We start from the raw sequence: 16,619 nt of genomic DNA, 5'->3' as shown, positions 1-16,619 counted from the left end.
GCGGTCATCGTGTCGGAGGCGCCGGGCGGCCTTCAACGGCGTCCGCTCCTGGTCCAGCCAGAGTCCGTTTCTCGGTCGCCCTCTCCTGCTTGCCTCTCGACAGCATGCTCCCTCTTGGCTCTTGCCTCTGCCACGCACGTCGTCCACCGGCACCCTCGAGATGTCGCGCGACCGCAAGCTCCCGCCTCCTCCCCTCCCTCGCCTACCCTGTCGCCAACGGTCCCTCTCGACGACGTCCGCCACTGCCGCCCCGCTCTCGCCCGCCTACCGCCTCGCCGACCGCACCCGCACCATCACCGACTCGATGCAGGCCTACAGCTCCGAGCGCGAGGACCGCCTGCTCGCCGTCCAGGAGGCTTGGCGCCACTCGCGCCGCTGCGCCGGCGAGGTCGCCTCGCTCCGCACGGCCGTCGCGCAAGAACCCGACAACCTGAGCCTGCGCGTCAAGCTCAACGAGGCGGAGCGGCGCAGGCGCGAGGCCAAGATGCACGAGGAGCTCGCCAAGTACGCGCTCTCGTCGCCGACCATGCAAGGTGCGCCCTCGGCTCGTTCTCTCTTTCTCTCTAATCTAGCGCACTCTGACACTCTTCTCTGGCGACAGGACCGCCGGTACACGGCTGCGACGACGTCGACTTGGACGAGCCGGCGCGAGGCCGCGACACGGCGTCCTCCCTCGTCCCCGCCGACCCGCCGCCACCCTACCGCTCGCCGTTCAACAGCCGCACCCCCTCGCCGAACGGCTCACCTGTCGCCGCACCAGCTCGACGCCCGACTCGCCTCTCCTTCTCTCGCGCATCCTTCTCCACCTCGACCCCTTCCTCGTCCCGCCCTCCCTCGCCCGTCCTGCGCGCACGGCCCGTCTCGATGGTCGCCGCGCCCCTCTCAAGCTCGACGCCCCTCTCCGACCCGCTCCCCTCCCTCGCCTCGTTCCCCTCGCACCACTGCGTCGTCACGTCGCGCCTCGCCATCCCCGACTTCTTCGTCGTCGAGGAGCTCGGCCTGATCCAGGTCGCGACGCCGAACTTGACCGACCTGGCGGCCATCAAGACGCTCTTGCGGGTCGAGGGCGTGCGACGAGGGGCGCATGCCGTCCTGGGCGTGCAGACCAAGGCGTGGGAGGGTGCGGGAGGAGGACTCACGGGCGTCGGGAGGGCCGTGCGGCTGCGCAAGAGTTAGTCGCGGCTGCGTTCTCTTCTCCTCGCCCCTCGTACCTCTCTTTATCTTGGTAGACCTGACTCTTGTCGCTTGTAGAAACACCTGTCGCGCCCCGTCGAGAGATGCTGCGTCCTCGCCGCCGCCGTCGCCGTCTTGCTCGCCTCCTCGCTCGTCTCGCTCGAGATTCCAGCTCGAGTCTCTGTCGCTCTGTCGGCGTTGCCTGCTTTGCGCTCTTCTGCCCCTGCTGCACTCTGCAGCTCTCGCCTCTCGCTCGCTCGGGCAGCTCTTCGGCCGAGCCCGCCGCCGGACCTTCGTACACCGAGCAGCGTCTTCGCTTCTCTCTCCCTCGACATCGCTGCCCCTGCTGCTAGCGACTCAGTACTGCTCGATCTCTCGCTCGTGCCAACAGCTTCGTCCACGCCGTCCAGCACCCACCACTCGACCCCGTTCCGCCCGCTCCTCCTCGACCCCGCCTCGCCGCACCTCGTCGCCGACCATGTACGGCGGTTCCGCCTCGTCGGGGGGCAGATGGTCGCTCGGAGCCAAGACGTACCGTGCTCCGACCGAGGGGGAGCGGCTGAGGGAGGCGCAGGACCGCCTCGTGCGCGAGGGCGAGCGGCGCAAAATCCACGTGCGTCCCCTCCTCCTCTCTTTGTTCCGCGCTCGATGTGCAGCGCTGACCTCTTGACCGAGCAGGAGATCAAGCACGAGGAGCGCCACATCCGCAAGCAGCGTGAGCTCCAGCTCGAGGTGCGCCCGGACCCCTCCCTTCCTCGTCCTCGTTCCTCTCAAGCGAGCTGACACCGCTTCTTCCACAGGCCGCACGCGCCAACCGACACGCTGTCGGCATCGAGCACGGCGTTCAAGGCGGGCAGCTCCTCGCCGGCGGGCTCGTTGCGCCGTCGCCACGTCTTCGCGCCTCGTCCTTCGGCTCGTACGGCGCGCGCCCTGTCGGCCTCCTCGGCAGCCCGGCCACGGCCGGCGGGCTCCTCGGCAGCCCGGGAGGAGGAGCGCTCTTGCGCTCGCGGTCGCGCTCGAGAGACCGGGCTCTCGTCGGTGCCGAGAGGTTGGCGCTCGACGAGGCGAGGAGGAGGGAAACGGAGCTCGCGAGGATCAGGGCGCAGCGCAGCCAGCTCGAAGCCGAGGCGATGAGGAGAGTACGTTCTTGTCTCCCTTCTCATTCTGTGGACGTCGAGAAACGCGGACTGACTCGTCGCTCTCGCAGCAACGCACAGCATCGTAGATGCGCCACGAACGCGCCGCCCTCGCCGCCGCCAACCAGGCCATCCTCGCCTCGCCGCGCATGTCGCCTGCGCTCCTGCCCTACGGCGGCGTCGGTGCCGGCGGCCAGATGCTGCGCCGCACGCACTCGTGGAGCGGCGGCGTCCCGGGCGCCGGATACGGCTCGCCTTACCTCGGCGTCAGCGGCGGTCTCGGCGGGCACCACCACCACCACCATGCGTCGCCTCGTGTCGTCCCCGTCCCCTACCCCGTCCCCGTCCAGCAGCCGCACCTGCACGGCCTCCACGGCGGCGGCGTCCCTCTGCGCGCTCGCACCCCTTCTCCCGCCCGTCTCGGCATGTCGCCACGCCTCCTCGCCCGCACGCCCTCGCCCAACGTCGTCAACTACAACACGTTCAACGTGTCGCCTCGCGTCGGCGGGTACGGCGGCGGGTACGGCGGCGGGGTCGGCGACCTCGGCGCGCTCGACGACCTGAACCTCCACGAGAGGGGCATGATCGACCCGCCGCTCTTTGGCGGCGGCCTCCTCGACGACGTCGGCGGACCGGGAGGCATGGGCGGCATGCCCGGCGCGTTCGGTGCGGGCGAGCTCGACTTTGCCGTGACGGACGAGGCGCACGTGCCGGGCAGGACGATCGGTGAGTCGGCCCTCTCTCTCTCTCTCTCTCTTTCTCTCTGTCCTCGCCCGTCACGCTCGTATTGACTCGGCTCCCTCCTGCAGTGCAAGACCTCGGCTTCGTCGAGGGCCTCTCGTCGCGCTCGGGCGGTGGGGGCCTCCTCAGCGAGGACGACCGGCTCAATTTCGCCATCGCCGACCTCACGGCGCAGGCGCAGGGTCGCGGCGCCAACGGCGTCCTGCAGGTCGAGACGGGCGAGGACCTCGGTGGCGAGATTGTCGTCAGAGGGAGGGCGGTCGTGCTCGCCTGAGCGGGCGCCGTCGAGTGTTCTTGCGGGCCGAGAGATGCGGGTCGGCCATGTACTTGACTTGGAGTTGTTTCGGGCGGCGCAATGAAGCTGTACGACCCTCACGATCGCTCGTAGTCAATCAGTCTCGCCTGTGAGCCGCATGCGAGAGCGTCTGCGAAGGCGAGAACCGGCGCACGAGCCTCTTCCTCTCGCGCGCGCTCTCTCTTCCTAACACGCACGCTCGCGCTGGCATGCTCGACCAGCTCTCCTGCGACTCATGCTGTTCACGTTGAACCGAGTCGCACGGTCGCACCGCTCGGTGGCAGGGCAAGCTCTCGTCGGGAGGCTCGTTTTGAGAAGGTCGGCAACTTGCGCCAGACCTGCTCGTCCTTGCCGTCGCTGCTCTCGAGGAGCACATGTAACGCTCCGCTGCGCGTGCTCGACAGGCAGAGACAAGGCAGAATACTCTCGGTAGCTCTCGAGGGCGGACGGGCTTTCGGGCGAGAGATGCTCAGGAAAAGAGGTTGCGACAACAGGGCTCGACGTGCTCGCGCTCGAAGGAAGGGGAGACCACCAGCTACATGTCGTCGTCCTCGTCGTCGCCGCCGAGCAGGTGCGCATAGTCGGACGCGCTGGCGAAAGTCGGGAGGTGCTTGAGCTTGCGCTTTTTGTTGGGCTTCTTGGCGCTCGCCGCCTCGGCCGCCGCCTCGTCGTCGTCGTCCGAGCCGCCTGCGACGTCGAACCCGAGCGGCATGTCCTCGTCCGAGCCGACCAGGTCGTCGTCGGCCTCGAGGAACTCGTCCTCGCCGCTGAGCGCCTCGTCCGACTCCTCCTCCGGGAACGCCGACTTGAACTCGCCCTCGTCGGCGCCGACGTCCGAGTCCGAGTAGTCGTACGCGGCGAGGTCGTCGTCGTCGTCATCGTCGTCGACGTCGGCGCCACCGAGCTCGCTGTCGACCTCGACGTCCTCGTCGCCCTTGGCGCGAGGCATCGTGCGCTGCATCTCCTTCCAGATGGCGTCCTCGAGCTCGTCGTCCGTCTGCTCCTCGTCGTCGTCGCCCTCCATGGCGGCGGCAAGCTCGTCGGCGTCGACAGCGCCGTCGGCGTCTCCGCCCGCATCGGCGATCGACTCGGCGTCGCTCTCGTCCGAGTCGTCGCCCGCACGGCGCCCCTTGCGCTTGGTCGCCGACTTGGCCTTGTCGCCCTCGAGCGCCGCCTTGGACGTGAAGAACTTGTGGAAGAACATCTGCGGCAGAACGTGAGGGCGAGGTCAGTCGGGGCGAGCTCGACGAGGGAAAGTTGGACGAGGAAAGAGAGGGACGAGAGGAGAGAGAGGGACGGACCTGGTCGACGGGCACATCGTGCACATTCCGCCTGCGGAACTTGTCCGAGTTGAGCGGGACGTCGTCCTTGCCGCTCTTGTGCGCACCCTTGACGAGCGTGACCCGCCCGCTCTTGTCCTGGCCGGCGAGACCCGGCTGCATCATGCTGCTGCCCTTGGACGCCGCCGCCTTCTTCGTCTCGCGGTACACGAAGCGGTCGAGGAAGGCGGCGAGCGAGAACTGCTCGAGGTCGGTCGCGGCCGAGAGCGAGTCGCCGTCGAGGAGCGCCGAGGCGTACGCCGAGACGGTCGGGTGCCAGTGCGACAGGAGGGGAGCCTGCAAGACGAAAGGTGTGTCAGGTCGCGCGAGGGAAGAGGAGCGGGCTGCGCGAGGAGAGGACGCGGGAAGGGGCGAAAGAGGATGAAAGAGAGCGAGGGAAAGAGGAGACGTACAAGCTCCCACAGGCAGCTGTTCTCGGCGTGGGCGTACTTGGGCTCGCGCTTCTTGCCGTCGTAGTGTCGGCGGCATGCTCGTCGGCGTTCTCGCCCTGCTTCTTGGTCGCCTCGGCGACCTCGGCAATCTTGGCCTTCTCGGGGACGGTGAGAAGGGCGCGCAGCCCGGCGGTCGTAGAGAGAAGCTGTGCAACGAAGAGGGACGGGATCAGTATTGCGCGCGACGAGGACGGGCGAGGAAGAAAGGGAGAGGGGGCGCACCTCGCCGACGACAAAGAGGCCGCCGAGGACGAAAGTCGTGTCCATGCCGGCGAGGATCTGGATGAGGCGTTTGACGAAGGCGGCGACGCGGTTGACGTCCTTGTCGACCTTGGTGGCCCGGAAGACGAGGTTGAGGTACAGGGCCTGCTTGCTCGAGTGCGTGAGGCGAGGGTCGTGGAGCGACGTGTACAGGGTGCGGTAGAAGCGGTCCGAGACGTCGCGCTTGGCCGACGAGACGTGGAAGATGAGCATGAGGGCCTGGATCGACACGTTGAAGGTGCTCGTGTGCGTGATGCGGAACAGGGTGTCGAGGCGGCGCTTGAACCTGTTGCAGGAGAAGTCGAGGTCAGGGCTGAATCCGGACGGGCCAAAGCGCACGCGAGGGGAGGGGAGAGGAAAGAGAGAGAGGCCACGCACGCGTCGTCCTCGAGCTTGGCAAAGGGGAAGGCGCGGTTGATGCCGGTCAGGACCGCGGCGACGAGCTTGCTGTCGACGTCGTTGACGGCGTCCTGCGGCTGCTCCTGCTGGCCCTTGCCCTTCTTGCCGCCCTTGTCGAACCCGCCTCGTGCGCGCTTCTTGCCCTGCGGCTTGTCGTCCTTCTTGGCCTTCTTCTCACCGTCGCTGCCCGCGCCCTCGCCGTCCTCGTCCTCGTCCGGCAGACGCCCGAGGACGTCCGAGAAGACCTCGAAGTAGACGTCGACCATCTTGGCGGCGACCTCGCCCTGGTCCTTCTTGAGCATGACCTGGTTGAGCGTCGTCACGCCGTAGTAGCGCGCGTTGTCGCGGGCGGCGTCCTTGACCGTCATCGTCGCCGGCGCCTTCTTCTTCTTGCCGCCCTCGTCGTCGTCGTCGAGGCCGCCGAAGCGGACGTGGCTCGTCGAGGCGGCCGAAGGTGCGGCGGCCTGGACGGCGGACCGAGGCCGGAGGACGAGCGCCGACGTCTCGCGGACGAGCATGGGCGTCATGCCCGGGTGCGTCTGCAGGACCTGGAGGAGGTGGTGCGACGTCTTGGACGCGATCGACCGGTTCGTGTCGCCCTGCGCAAAGGAGAGAGAGAGTCAGACGGGGCACAGGTAGACGTCGGGAGAGGGAGCGAGGCGACGACGCACGAGCTTGTTGACGAGGAGCCGCAGAATGTTGCTCTCCTGCTCAGGCTTGTCGCGAAGAAGGTTCGAGAGATGCATGACGGCTTGGCTGCGAGGATGCGGGAGCGGGTCGACCGACATTTGCTGCGAGAGAGGGAATGGAGGTCGTCAGGGACCGCGGTGGGGACGCGAGAGGAAGAGAGATGGGCCGTGACGCACCTCGAGCGCCTGCAGGACCTGGAAGAACCACCGCTTGAACCAGTCCTCGTACGCCCACAGCGTGAGGCACCGCTCGACGTCGGCCTTGACGATGCCCTCGTGCGACGAGACGGCGTACTTGCCCTTCTTCTCGAGGACCTCGAACGCGGCGGCGACGGTCGCGAGCGCCGGCTGATCGGCAATGTACCGCAGCTTGCGGTCGGGGCTGCCGCCGCCCTCGCTGCGGAACCAGTCGACGAGGCCGCGGATGGCGCGCATGCTCTCGTCGCGGCTCTTCTTGCGCGTCAGGGCGCTGAGCTGCTCGAGGTACGACATCGTGTGGAGGGGCGACGACGAGACGAGGAGGAGGAGGGCCGAGATGCGGTCGGACGAGGTACCCGAGTTGAGGATCTGCTGGATGAAGACCTGGTCGGCCTTGGACAAGCCGTTGGGCGGCGGCGCGGCGGACGTCTTGGAGCCCTTGGGGTCGAGCGACGACGCGTACAGCTCGTTCTCCTTGGTGAGGAGCGCCTGGCCGCGAGCGAGCATCGCCGAGACGAGCTCCGGCTTGGGCCGTGGCGCGGCGGCCGACGGGGCGACGGTCGGCACGGCGTACCAGTGCGGCGTCGGGTCGATGACCTGCGAGAAGGGAACGGTATGAGCACCACGTAGAAGGAGGGAACAGACAGAGAGGAGGAGAGGGGACGCACCCATGGGCTCTTGCCGCCGACCTCGAGCTTCGCCGCCTTCTTCTCGAGCTTGGCGATGTCCTGGTCGGCTCGCAGCGCCTTCTCGGCCTGCTTGGCCGCCTCACGCTCGGCCATGCGCCGCGCCTCGCGCTCCACCTTGCTCTCCTTCTTGGGCTTGTCGCCCTCGACGGCGGCCGCCCTCTCCTCGACGACGGCCTTGGGCGCGACAGGCGCCGGCGCCGGTGCCGCCTGCTCCTCCTCCTCGTCGTCCGCCTCCTCCTCGTCCACGTCTGCCGCGTCGGCGACGTCGTCGAGCTCGTCGGCGGGAGCGTCGGCGCCGGCGGCCTTGAAGTCGAGGCCCTTGACGAACGAGCGGAGGTCCTTGAGGAGGCCGGCCTGTGGTCGCGCGCGCGGTAGTCAGTAAACGCTGTGCCTCGGTTCTTGTAGACGAGGCGGGAGGGACGCACCGAGTTGCCCTCCTTGGGCTTGTCGTCGTCGCCCTCGACCTCGCTGTCGCTGTCGACGTCTTGCAGGAGCTCAAAGTCGGCCTCGTCGCCGCCGAGCGCGAGGATCTCGGCCTTGAGGACGCTGTCGTCGGCGCGGGCTTTGCCCTTGGCGGGCGAGGCGGTGGTCGAGGCGGAGCCGGACTTGAGAGAGTCGCGCTTGGTGCCCTTGCTCTTGGCCGCCGATGCCGGTGAGCCGGCTGGCGCGCCGGACGTCTTGGCGATGGCCTTGACGTAAGGGTTGGGTGCCATCTCGGGGTGGTGAGCGAGAGGCGTTTGGTGAGGCAGGTCGACGAGAGAGATGAGGTCGAGCTCGACACTCTGCCGGGTGAGGTGGGCCGATTCGGCGAGGCTCACGGCCGCTTGCGCTCTCTGCCTTGTGCACTCGCCCTTGCACAGCCAGCTTGTGCACTGTGGCCTCCCGAGCCCGAGCTCCTCTGCCCGCCGCGCCGCCTGCTCGACCCACGCCCTCGCAGACTGCCGCCCGCCTCATCACCTCGACCGCCAGCTCGACCTCGACACAGCTACCGCCGCTGCCAGCGACACCTCGCCCTTTCACTCACTCTCGACACACCGTCACGCCCGGTCCGCCGCACCTCGACACCCGCCCACCGTCGGACTCTGCTCCCCCGCCTCCTCGTCCTCGTCGCGCCGCCGCCCCAGCTCGTCCTCGCCACGCCTCAGTACTTTCCGCAGCGTCGTCCAGCCGGTGCAATACAGATTTAGCGCGGCGCGTTCTCGGCTTTCATCGGCAAGGGTGGAGGCGAGGACGCTCCAGAGCTGGGACGGCGAGCATGGCGCAGCTGAGCGACCTGGCGCATCTTGTACGCATGCGTCGCTGCCGGTCTCGAGAGGTGGGCTCTCAGCATAGTACATACTGCAACTCAATCGTGTGCCATTCTCGCGAGCTCGAGACGAAGCCCTGCTTTCGCTCGAACCTCCCCTCGAGTTTGGCTTTCGCTCGATCTCGGCTTGACTTTGACAGCGTCGATTACGGATGTCAACGAGCGGTTCGGAGAGCTAATCGAGATTGGCGAGCGAGCGCAAATAGCAAAGGTCAACGACAGGTCGGCGAGGCAGGGTCGAGCCAGCCGCCCTCTCTCGCCGCGTCGACAGACTATGCGTCGCACAGCGTCTGACCATCGTCGAGCAGGTCTCTCAGGCGGCGCGACTGCGAGGAAAGCGACGCTCGTGGAGCGCGAAAGCACGCTCGGACCTCGCGCGCCAATTGACCTTCTCAAAGCGACGTTGAGCGCGAATCTCTCGGTCGTACGCTGCGACAGTCTCTCGCTAGACGGCGGAAGCAGGCGCAGACTGTGCAGCTCGGTGCTCGGGAGTGCAAGTAACGAGAAGGAGGAGATCGTCGTGGGCCGCTGAACGTTTTCGTCCGGGCTTCTCCCGACCAGCAGCGTCTTGAACAGCGGACGCATGACCGCACGCGAGTCGTCACAGGCATCAAGAGCTCCGGAAAGCGAGGTGCTGCGGGTCAACTCAAGCTGCTCGCGTGTGGGGGAAGCCGCTAGCAGAGCTTGAACCGCGCGAGCGGCCGCCGTGAGTTAGTTATGTACATAGCCCCGGCCTCCTGCTCTCACAGCGTCTCTCGAGCTGTGTGTAGACGCGCAGAAGGGGTTACTGGACGCACGTTGACGATCTGCGGCGCAACCTGGCTGCCGAGAGCGACCGGCCGAGAAGAGCCGCTTCAGCACCGTCGCGGCACGAGCGAGCCGCGAAAGCACCCTCGCGCCTGCCGCGAGTCGACGAGCAACTCTGCGACTGTTCGCGGTAAGGGCCAGCTCTGCGTAGCGCGATGCCAAAGCTCGAGGCGCGACCGACGACGGCACGCAGAGCGGGGGAACGCTGGACAAGGACCGAGCGGACCTTCCTGACTTGGCGAGGGGAGCCCTCCTCTTGTCCTCACGGCTCAGTGGCCGTGTGAGCGACGGACGGGTGGATTCAAGGACACGATCCCGCGAGGAGCGGAAACTGGCGACGAGGGCCGTCGCAAGGAGCAGACGGTGTCCCTGGCCGTGTCTCGAGATCCAGCTGCAGGACGACGACGAGGAGCGCGACGACGGGCCGGTCCGTGAGAAGGACACCGAAGGCGAGAGCGAAGAGAAGAGTGGTCCTAAGCGCGGTTCGAGCCCTGCGAGGCGTGCTGCACGTCGGCGAGCAGCAACCTGAGGGGGGAGAGGAGCCCCGAGCCTCGCGACCCGGAACAGCGCCGGCCTCGCCGCACAGCGCGTTCTGCCTCCTCTCTGCGCGTCCCCAAAGCTGCGAGTCCTGCGAGCGAGTTCCGCCACCACCCGACCGCCAACGAGCCGTGCGCCCCCCTTTCCTCGAAGCACCTTCTCCGACTCGTCCTCCTCGCGGCGCATTTGGACCTGGCGATCTCGCCGAGCGCAGCGACGGAACCCGAGGCCGCATCCGCACCCGTCGTCGGTCGAGACCCTCGCGCAGGATCGAGCTCCAACAAGGCGCACCGCAGCGTCCGCCGAGGACCAAGCCGTTCGAGCGTGCGCCCTCTCGCTCCCAGCACCGCTCCGCCGTCGCCCCGTGTGCGCCCCTCGCCTCGCCGCCTGCGTGCTCGGTCGGCTGCCGCCAGCTTGTGCCGCGTTCGCACGGCCCCTTCGGCACCCCACACCGCGCATTCGACGCCCGCCTAAGCCGCGCAGGGCAAGAAACCGCTCGCGCACAGCGGCGAGTCGGAACCAGGTGCGCCCGTCGTCCCGGGCGAGCGGTTGGGCAGAGCGAGCAGGTGCAGAGCTGACCAGTCTCGAGCATCGTGCAGCAGGCGCACGCGCTCAGCGGGAGCAGCCGGTCGTTGAGCAAGGCAGAGCGCCCTCATCGGCTCGGCGCGACCGTCTCCCCTCCTCCCCACCCCGCGTTCCTCGTTCGACCTCATCCTCGGCCTCTGCGGCAGCCCGGGTCACACCCAGCACCACCACTTTGCGCATCGACTTGCCTGTCGACCTGCCGCACCTCGCCCCGGCACGCCCTCGCCTTTGCCCACCTCTCGGCCGCGTCCAGCTCTCTTCGACAACAGCACCCTCACTCGCCCGCCTCGACCTCCCCGACCCTCCTGTCGAGCTCGCGCAAGCACTATCGGCAAGCCCCATGGCCGATCCAGCCTTTCGCGGGTTCGTCGAGTCGACCTTCGACGCCCTCCTCATCTTCGAGGGCTGCAGGCGCGGCTTCCTCCCCAAGATCACCCGCCGCCTCCAAGAGTTCGAGAAGCGCCAGAACGTCGTCTCGGGCGCCGTCTTCGTGTTTGACGAGGAGGAGACGGGCATCAAGCGCTGGACCGACGGCCTGTCGTGGAGCCCGTCGCGCACGCTCGGCAACTTCCTCGTCTACCGCGAGCTCGACAAGAAGGCGCAGCCGCCGCCCGGTGGAGCTGGAGCGGCGGCGGGCGCAGACGACGAGGACGGCGAGGGCGGCGGCGGCACGAGCGGGGCAGCAGCCGGCGGGAGCGGCGGCGGGAGCGTGCGCAGCCGGCTCATGGGCGGGCTCACGAGCAAGGCGGACCCGGTCGACGAGCAGGAGATGGCCGGTGCAGGACCTGTCGCGTCGGGCTCGGGCTCGCGGCCTGGGAGCTCGTCGGGGCCGCGACGGTCGTCGGTGAGCGAGCTCGCAGGCGCGACGCTCGACCGCGTTCGCGAGCGCGCCCTCGTCGGCAGCCTCACGTCGAGCTACCGGTTCCGCTCCGACGGCCTCGTCAAGAAGACGATCTCGCTCCAGGGCCTGCACCTCATCGGCTACTACCGCATCGACGACGTCGTCAGCGGCCGCCTCCGCACGCCGTCGTCGCATCACGAGCTCAACGCGCTCGAGGTCTCGTCGCACTTCCTCACGCCGTCTCTGTACCGCATCCCGCCACTCGTCGAGATCGGCCCGGACGGCCACCTCAAGTACAAGGGCGAGGCCGACGCGCCCATGTCGCCCTTGACGCGCTCGGGCTCGTCTCAAGGTCTGCCTACACCCGGCGGTCCTCATGTGCGCCCTCTTCTCGTGCCCCCCTCGAGCATCAACGAGCGTTCCTGACTCGCAACCCTCCCACAGTCTCGCCCTCCATCCGCCTCGGACGCCTCGCACCACTTCGGCCACAGCCTTCCTCCTGTCGGCGGGTCCTGGGACCACCCTCTCGCGACGCCGACCTCGCCCAGGCGCAGCACGCACGTCAACTTTCGCACCAACAACCGGTTCGACCCGTACGGCTCGTCGACTCGGTTCTCGCCGAGCAACAACTACGCGCCGCCGCCGTCGAACGGCGGCTACCCGTTCCCGCCCGTCGGCGCAGGTCAGCCCGCGCCTCGTGCCGCGTATACGCCCATGAGCGAGAGCGGGTACGGGGCCGGCGGCGCGTATTTCCAGGAGCGCACGCCGCCCGTCGACGGCACGAGCTCGTCGGCGCCGCACGTGAGCGGCGGGTGGCACGGCCCGCACGGCGGCGGCGGCGGCATGTACCCACCGGGCTCGGCCGTCGGCGAGTACGCGCACCACCCTGTCCCGTCCACGTCCTCGTTCTACCAGCCGCGACACTCGATCCCGTTCGCGCCGACGAGCGACGCCAACTCGTCGGGCGGCATCTTTGCCTACAACCCGCCGCCTGCGGCAGGGTCGCACGGTCCCGGCGCGCAGCAGTACCGCGCGCCGCACACGGCGTCGGGCGCCTACGCGGCGTACCACCGCCCGTACTCGGCGCAGCAGCCACCGCACGCGCTCGCCCAGGCGCACGTCCCGCCGCCCAACACGGCGCCGAGCTACGGCGCCCAGCTCTCGCCGACCGGCACACACACGCACTCGCCGTTCGCGACGCCGCCCTCGACCGGCCACGTCGGGCGCGCGCCGCACCCGGGCACGCTCAACCTGTCGCACACCTCGTCGGTCCCGCCGTCGCAGAGCAGCTCGTCGCTGCCGTCGCCCGTCCCGCCCCTCGGCTACTCGTCGTCGCACGGGCGCACCAACGGGCCGATCGTCGAGCCGACGAGCTCGCTCGCGTCGCACGCCGCGACCCTCATGGCCGAGGTCTCGCCGCACAGCCCGGCCGACGCGCTCGGCGACTCGCGCATGCAGCGGCAGCAGCAGCAGGCGTTGCGCAGCCTGTACGCGACGGGCGACAGCGCGAACAGCGGCGCGTACCCGGCGCCGCCGCCGGCCCCGTCGACGACGGCCGCCTACTCGGGCTACGACCCGGCGGCGCGAGGGAGCTATGGCTACCAGGCCCCGGCGCCGCAGGCCCCGCAGCAGCACCCGAGCGGGCTCGTCGCTCCAGGCCCCAACGACGAGGTCGTCCCTGCGTCCGGGCACGGCCTCGGCGTCTCGCCGTACGGCGAGATCGTCTCGGCGGCGTCGGTCGGCCCTCGCGGCGGGCCGTCGAGCTACGGCCTGCCACCGCGCCCCGGGCTGCAGGGCGTCGCCGGCGCAGAAGGGCTCGGCCTCTCGGCGCAGCACGCGTACGCGCCGCCGCCGACGGGCTCGTACGACGGTCGCGGCATGCAGAGCGCCGTCGCCGCCCCGCCGCCGGCGTCGCAGCAGTTTGGCGCGCAGCGCGACGGCCGTCTCGAGCGTGAGGGCGTCGAGCGTGCCCCGGGCGCGTGGGCGGTCAAGCGCGAGCCGCTCGACGCGCACTCGCAGCTGCACCAGCCGCTCTCGCCGCCGATGCAGCCTCAGCGCTCGCTTGGGCCGCACGAACAGTACCGTCACCACCAGCAGCATCAGCAGCAGGTGCCGCCGCAGCAGCACTCGCAGCAGCAGCAGCAGCAGCAGGGCTGGTGGGCCGGCGGCGACGACCCGTGGCAGCAGGGCGTGGCGCAGCGCCAGGCGCAGGAGTTCCAGCAGGCGTAGCGCGCAGCGGTCAACCCGCTCGCTCTCCCTCGTACACGACGATACCCCTTCCACGCCTCTCGACGACCGTCCGCCAGCGTCAATCGCTTCCGCCGCCTCCCGCCCCCTCTCCCTCCCCCTTTCTTCTTCGAGTTCCTCTCTCTCTCCTCTGCTTAGATCTCCCTCTCGCGTCTCTCGTCCCTTCAGGTTACGCCCCGTCACCCCGCCGTATCTCGCCGTGCAGCTGTCCCCCTCGCCCTCGCGTTTCTCCCCCGTCGTGCTCTTCCTCCTCGCAGGCCTCCTCGTCCGCAATTTCTCGCTGTACTTGCCCCTTTTGCAACCGGATTCTCTCTGCAACCCTCGTGCCTCTCGAGTCGACCGAGTTCAAGCGAGAGACAGAGTTACAACAACGGCCTGCACAAAGAGAGAGAGAGACAGAGGCTCGTCACTCCTCGTAGTCGTCCGAGTCGGCGAACGTCGCCTGCTTCTTGGGCTTCTTGTCCTCCTGCTCGCTGTCGCCCTCGTCGTCCTCGTCCTCGTCCTCGTCGCTGTCGGCCTTCTTGACCGCCTTCTTCTTGGGCGCCGCCGCCGACGACGACGAGGCGGCCTTGCGCTTCTTCTTGGTGCCCTCGGCCTCGTCCTCCTCGCCGTCGAGCGGGTCCGGGATCGACTCGACTATGTCGGCGCAGAAGTCGAGCATGGCGGTCGTGTTGACGGCGCGCTTGCTGCGGACGAGGGAGAGGGTTAGCTCGCGCGCAGGAGGAAAGCAGGCAGTGAGAGGGCGTGGACGCACAGGCCGTACGGAGTGAGCTTCTTGCTGCCGCGCGACTCGGCGTCCTTGACGCAGGCGTCGACGAGGCTCGCGAGGAAGAGCTCGAGGGCCTTGGCTGCGTGCGAGAGGGTGGGGCAACGAGGTCAGGGAGGCGAGGCGAGGTGGGGCAGGACGCGAGAGAGAGAGCAGGGACGCACAGACGACGATGGGGGTGGCAGCGGCGACCTTACCGACCTCTTCGTCGGCCTGGATCATTTTCTTGATGCGAGCCTGCAGTGAGGAAGGATGGGTGAGCGAGGGCGGGGTGATGAGGAGGAGAGTCGAGGCCGGGGACGCACGAGCGGGAAGCGCGCCTGGTTCGACTTCTTGCCCATCGTGTGTAGAGCAGACTCAGCTGGTGGACAGGCTGGATCGACGGAGGGAGGAGGGTGACGAGGAGGAGCTCGCACGCTCTCATCAGCTTGCGTCCACTCTCGACCTCGCTCGCACCAGGAGCGTTCGCCGTCCAGTCCAGTCCAACGAAAGTACTGCCCAAGGTCTTTCTCAGCCGCCATGGACCCGCCCAATGCCGTCGAGCTCTCGTCCACCTCGTCCACCTCTGTCCCTCAGCTCGAGTCGACCGCACCCGCACCCGCCCCAGCCGACGCGCAGCCCGTCCTGCAGCCGTCCTCGTCAACCATCGACGCAGCCGACCCGCCTGCCGCCGCACTTCCCGCCGCCGACGCGAGCACGACCTCGTCCGCACCCGCCGACCCTCCCCTGTCCAAGTCGGCGCTCAAGCGCCAGCGCAAGCAGGAGGCGTTCCAGGCGCAAAAGCTCCAGCGTCGCGCCCACGAGAAGGAGAAGCGCAAGGCCAAGGCGGCCGAGGTCAAGAAGCTCGTCGCCGAGGGCAAGATGGACAAGCCCGTCAACAAGAAGCGCCGCCTCAACGGCAAGCAGGTCCCGCACGGCGCCCGCATCGCCATCGACATGGGCTTTGACCACCTCATGTCGGACAAGGTGCGCCCGCAACGTCCTCTCGACCGCTCTCGGGCTCCTCGGGGGGCCTCGAACTGATCCTTCCTTTTCCCTCTCTCGCCGCCGCAGGAGGCCAAGTCGATGGCGTCGCAGCTCGGCTACTGCTACTCGGCCAACCGCGGCGCGACGCACCCGTTCCCGCTCCTCATCACGTCGTTCACCGGGCGCCTGCGCGAGGCGTACGAGAAGCGCGGCGACCACGTCAGCTGGAAGGGCGTCGAGTGGTGGGAAGACGGCATCGACAAGCTGTACGAGGGCGTCGACGACGGCAAGACGCAGCCCGCACAAGCCGACGGGAGCGCCCCTGTCGAGTCTCGAGTCGCTTCAACCTCGTCGTCGACGGCCGACCCCTCTTCGGCCGCCCCCGAGGCCGCCGCACCGACATCAGCGCCCGAGCCGGCTTCTGTCGCCGCCTCTTCTTCTTCTTCCACTGCGCCCGTCGAACCGCCCGTCCCTCTCGTCCCGCTCGGCACCCTCGCCGGCAAGCCCCAGTCGCGCGCGCCGCGCTCGACCGTCGTGTACCTGACGGGCGACTCGCCCAACGTCCTCACGACGCTGTCGCCCGGCCACACCTACATCCTCGGCGGCATCGTCGACCACAACCGGTACAAGAACCTGTGCCTCGACAAGGCCAACGCGCTCGGGATCGCGCACGCCCAGCTCCCGATCGGCGAGTTCCTGCCCGAGCTGCAGACGCGCAAGGTGCTCACCGTCAACCAGGTGTACGAGATCCTCGTCGGCTGGGTCGAGGAGGGCGAGAGGGCCGACGGGTGGAGGGAGGCGCTGCGGCGCGTCATGCCCGAGCGCAAGCTCAACGCCGACAGCCGCAAGGAGCGGCGCTCGGGCAACAAGGCCGGCGGCGGCGTGGAAGGAGAGGTGGGAGAGCAGGACGACGAGGACGAGGACGACGGCGTGTACGTCGCGAGGGACGACGACGAGGACGACGTCGAGATGGTCGTCGAGCAGGTCGATGCGGCTCGCGAGGCGGTCGAGCGCGACGAGGAGCAGAACGAGGCGGCCGCCGTCGTGGCCAATGTCGATGGCGACGCGCGGGCTTGAGCTAGCTATGCAACACTGCACGCCTCTCGTCGTGCTCCTCCGTCAAAAGCTCGGCTCGAGAGCGAGATCCTGGGCGAGAGCGGTTTCTCGCTGTGCAACCTCGTTCTTTCTCGACTGTGCAAGGCTCGATGGTCT

At 68.7% G+C, this 16,619-nt stretch overlaps 6 protein-coding genes across 6 annotated transcripts; 4 read left to right on the top strand and 2 right to left on the bottom strand.

The window, feature by feature from the left end:
• Window positions 1–601: 601 nt before the first annotated feature.
• On the top strand, window positions 602–1,268 carry RHOBADRAFT_50479 (uncharacterized protein; the record flags this gene model as incomplete). The annotated part of the gene is made up of 2 exons (XM_018415340.1): window positions 602–1,171; window positions 1,252–1,268. Coding segments are annotated over 2 exons (586 nt in total), but the record flags the coding sequence as incomplete, so codon positions are not given.
• A 383-nt stretch (window positions 1,269–1,651) lies between these two features.
• Window positions 1,652–3,422, top strand: RHOBADRAFT_50478 (uncharacterized protein; the record flags this gene model as incomplete). The annotated part of the gene is made up of 5 exons (XM_018415339.1): window positions 1,652–1,786; window positions 1,852–1,905; window positions 1,974–2,312; window positions 2,399–3,035; window positions 3,119–3,422. 5 exons carry the CDS (start codon window positions 1,652–1,654, stop codon window positions 3,322–3,324), a joined length of 1,371 nt encoding a protein of 456 aa, XP_018274004.1. The 3' UTR covers window positions 3,325–3,422.
• A 387-nt stretch (window positions 3,423–3,809) lies between these two features.
• On the bottom strand, window positions 3,810–8,065 carry RHOBADRAFT_47812 (uncharacterized protein; the record flags this gene model as incomplete). The annotated part of the gene is made up of 8 exons (XM_018415049.1): window positions 3,810–4,549; window positions 4,647–4,961; window positions 5,078–5,663; window positions 5,756–6,375; window positions 6,448–6,567; window positions 6,643–7,260; window positions 7,332–7,706; window positions 7,778–8,065. The coding sequence occupies 8 exons, from the start codon at window positions 8,063–8,065 to the stop codon at window positions 3,881–3,883; spliced, it is 3,591 nt and encodes a 1,196-aa protein (XP_018274003.1). The 3' UTR covers window positions 3,810–3,880.
• Window positions 8,066–10,933: 2,868 nt separating this feature from the next.
• RHOBADRAFT_10281 (uncharacterized protein) lies at window positions 10,934–11,614 on the top strand (the record flags this gene model as incomplete). Its single annotated transcript, XM_018411983.1, has 2 exons — window positions 10,934–11,201; window positions 11,370–11,614. Coding segments are annotated over 2 exons (513 nt in total), but the record flags the coding sequence as incomplete, so codon positions are not given.
• A 2,398-nt stretch (window positions 11,615–14,012) lies between these two features.
• RHOBADRAFT_22851 (uncharacterized protein) lies at window positions 14,013–14,816 on the bottom strand. The gene is made up of 4 exons (XM_018412580.1): window positions 14,747–14,816; window positions 14,582–14,678; window positions 14,430–14,523; window positions 14,013–14,361 (listed from the first exon to the last, which is right to left on the bottom strand). Exons 1-4 carry the CDS (start codon window positions 14,780–14,782, stop codon window positions 14,082–14,084), a joined length of 507 nt encoding a protein of 168 aa, XP_018274001.1. The 5' UTR covers window positions 14,783–14,816; the 3' UTR covers window positions 14,013–14,081.
• Window positions 14,817–14,960: 144 nt separating this feature from the next.
• Window positions 14,961–16,528, top strand: RHOBADRAFT_50474 (uncharacterized protein; the record flags this gene model as incomplete). The annotated part of the gene is made up of 2 exons (XM_018415338.1): window positions 14,961–15,407; window positions 15,495–16,528. 2 exons carry the CDS (start codon window positions 14,961–14,963, stop codon window positions 16,482–16,484), a joined length of 1,437 nt encoding a protein of 478 aa, XP_018274000.1. The 3' UTR covers window positions 16,485–16,528.
• Between the last annotated feature and the right edge of the window lie 91 nt (window positions 16,529–16,619).

Source organism: Rhodotorula graminis (genome assembly GCF_001329695.1).
Source record: "Rhodotorula graminis WP1 unplaced genomic scaffold RHOBAscaffold_1, whole genome shotgun sequence".
Taxonomy (NCBI): Eukaryota; Fungi; Basidiomycota; class Microbotryomycetes; order Sporidiobolales; family Sporidiobolaceae; genus Rhodotorula; species Rhodotorula graminis.
Note: the sequence above shows the minus strand (reverse complement) of the source record. Positions and strands in the feature narration are given on the sequence as shown.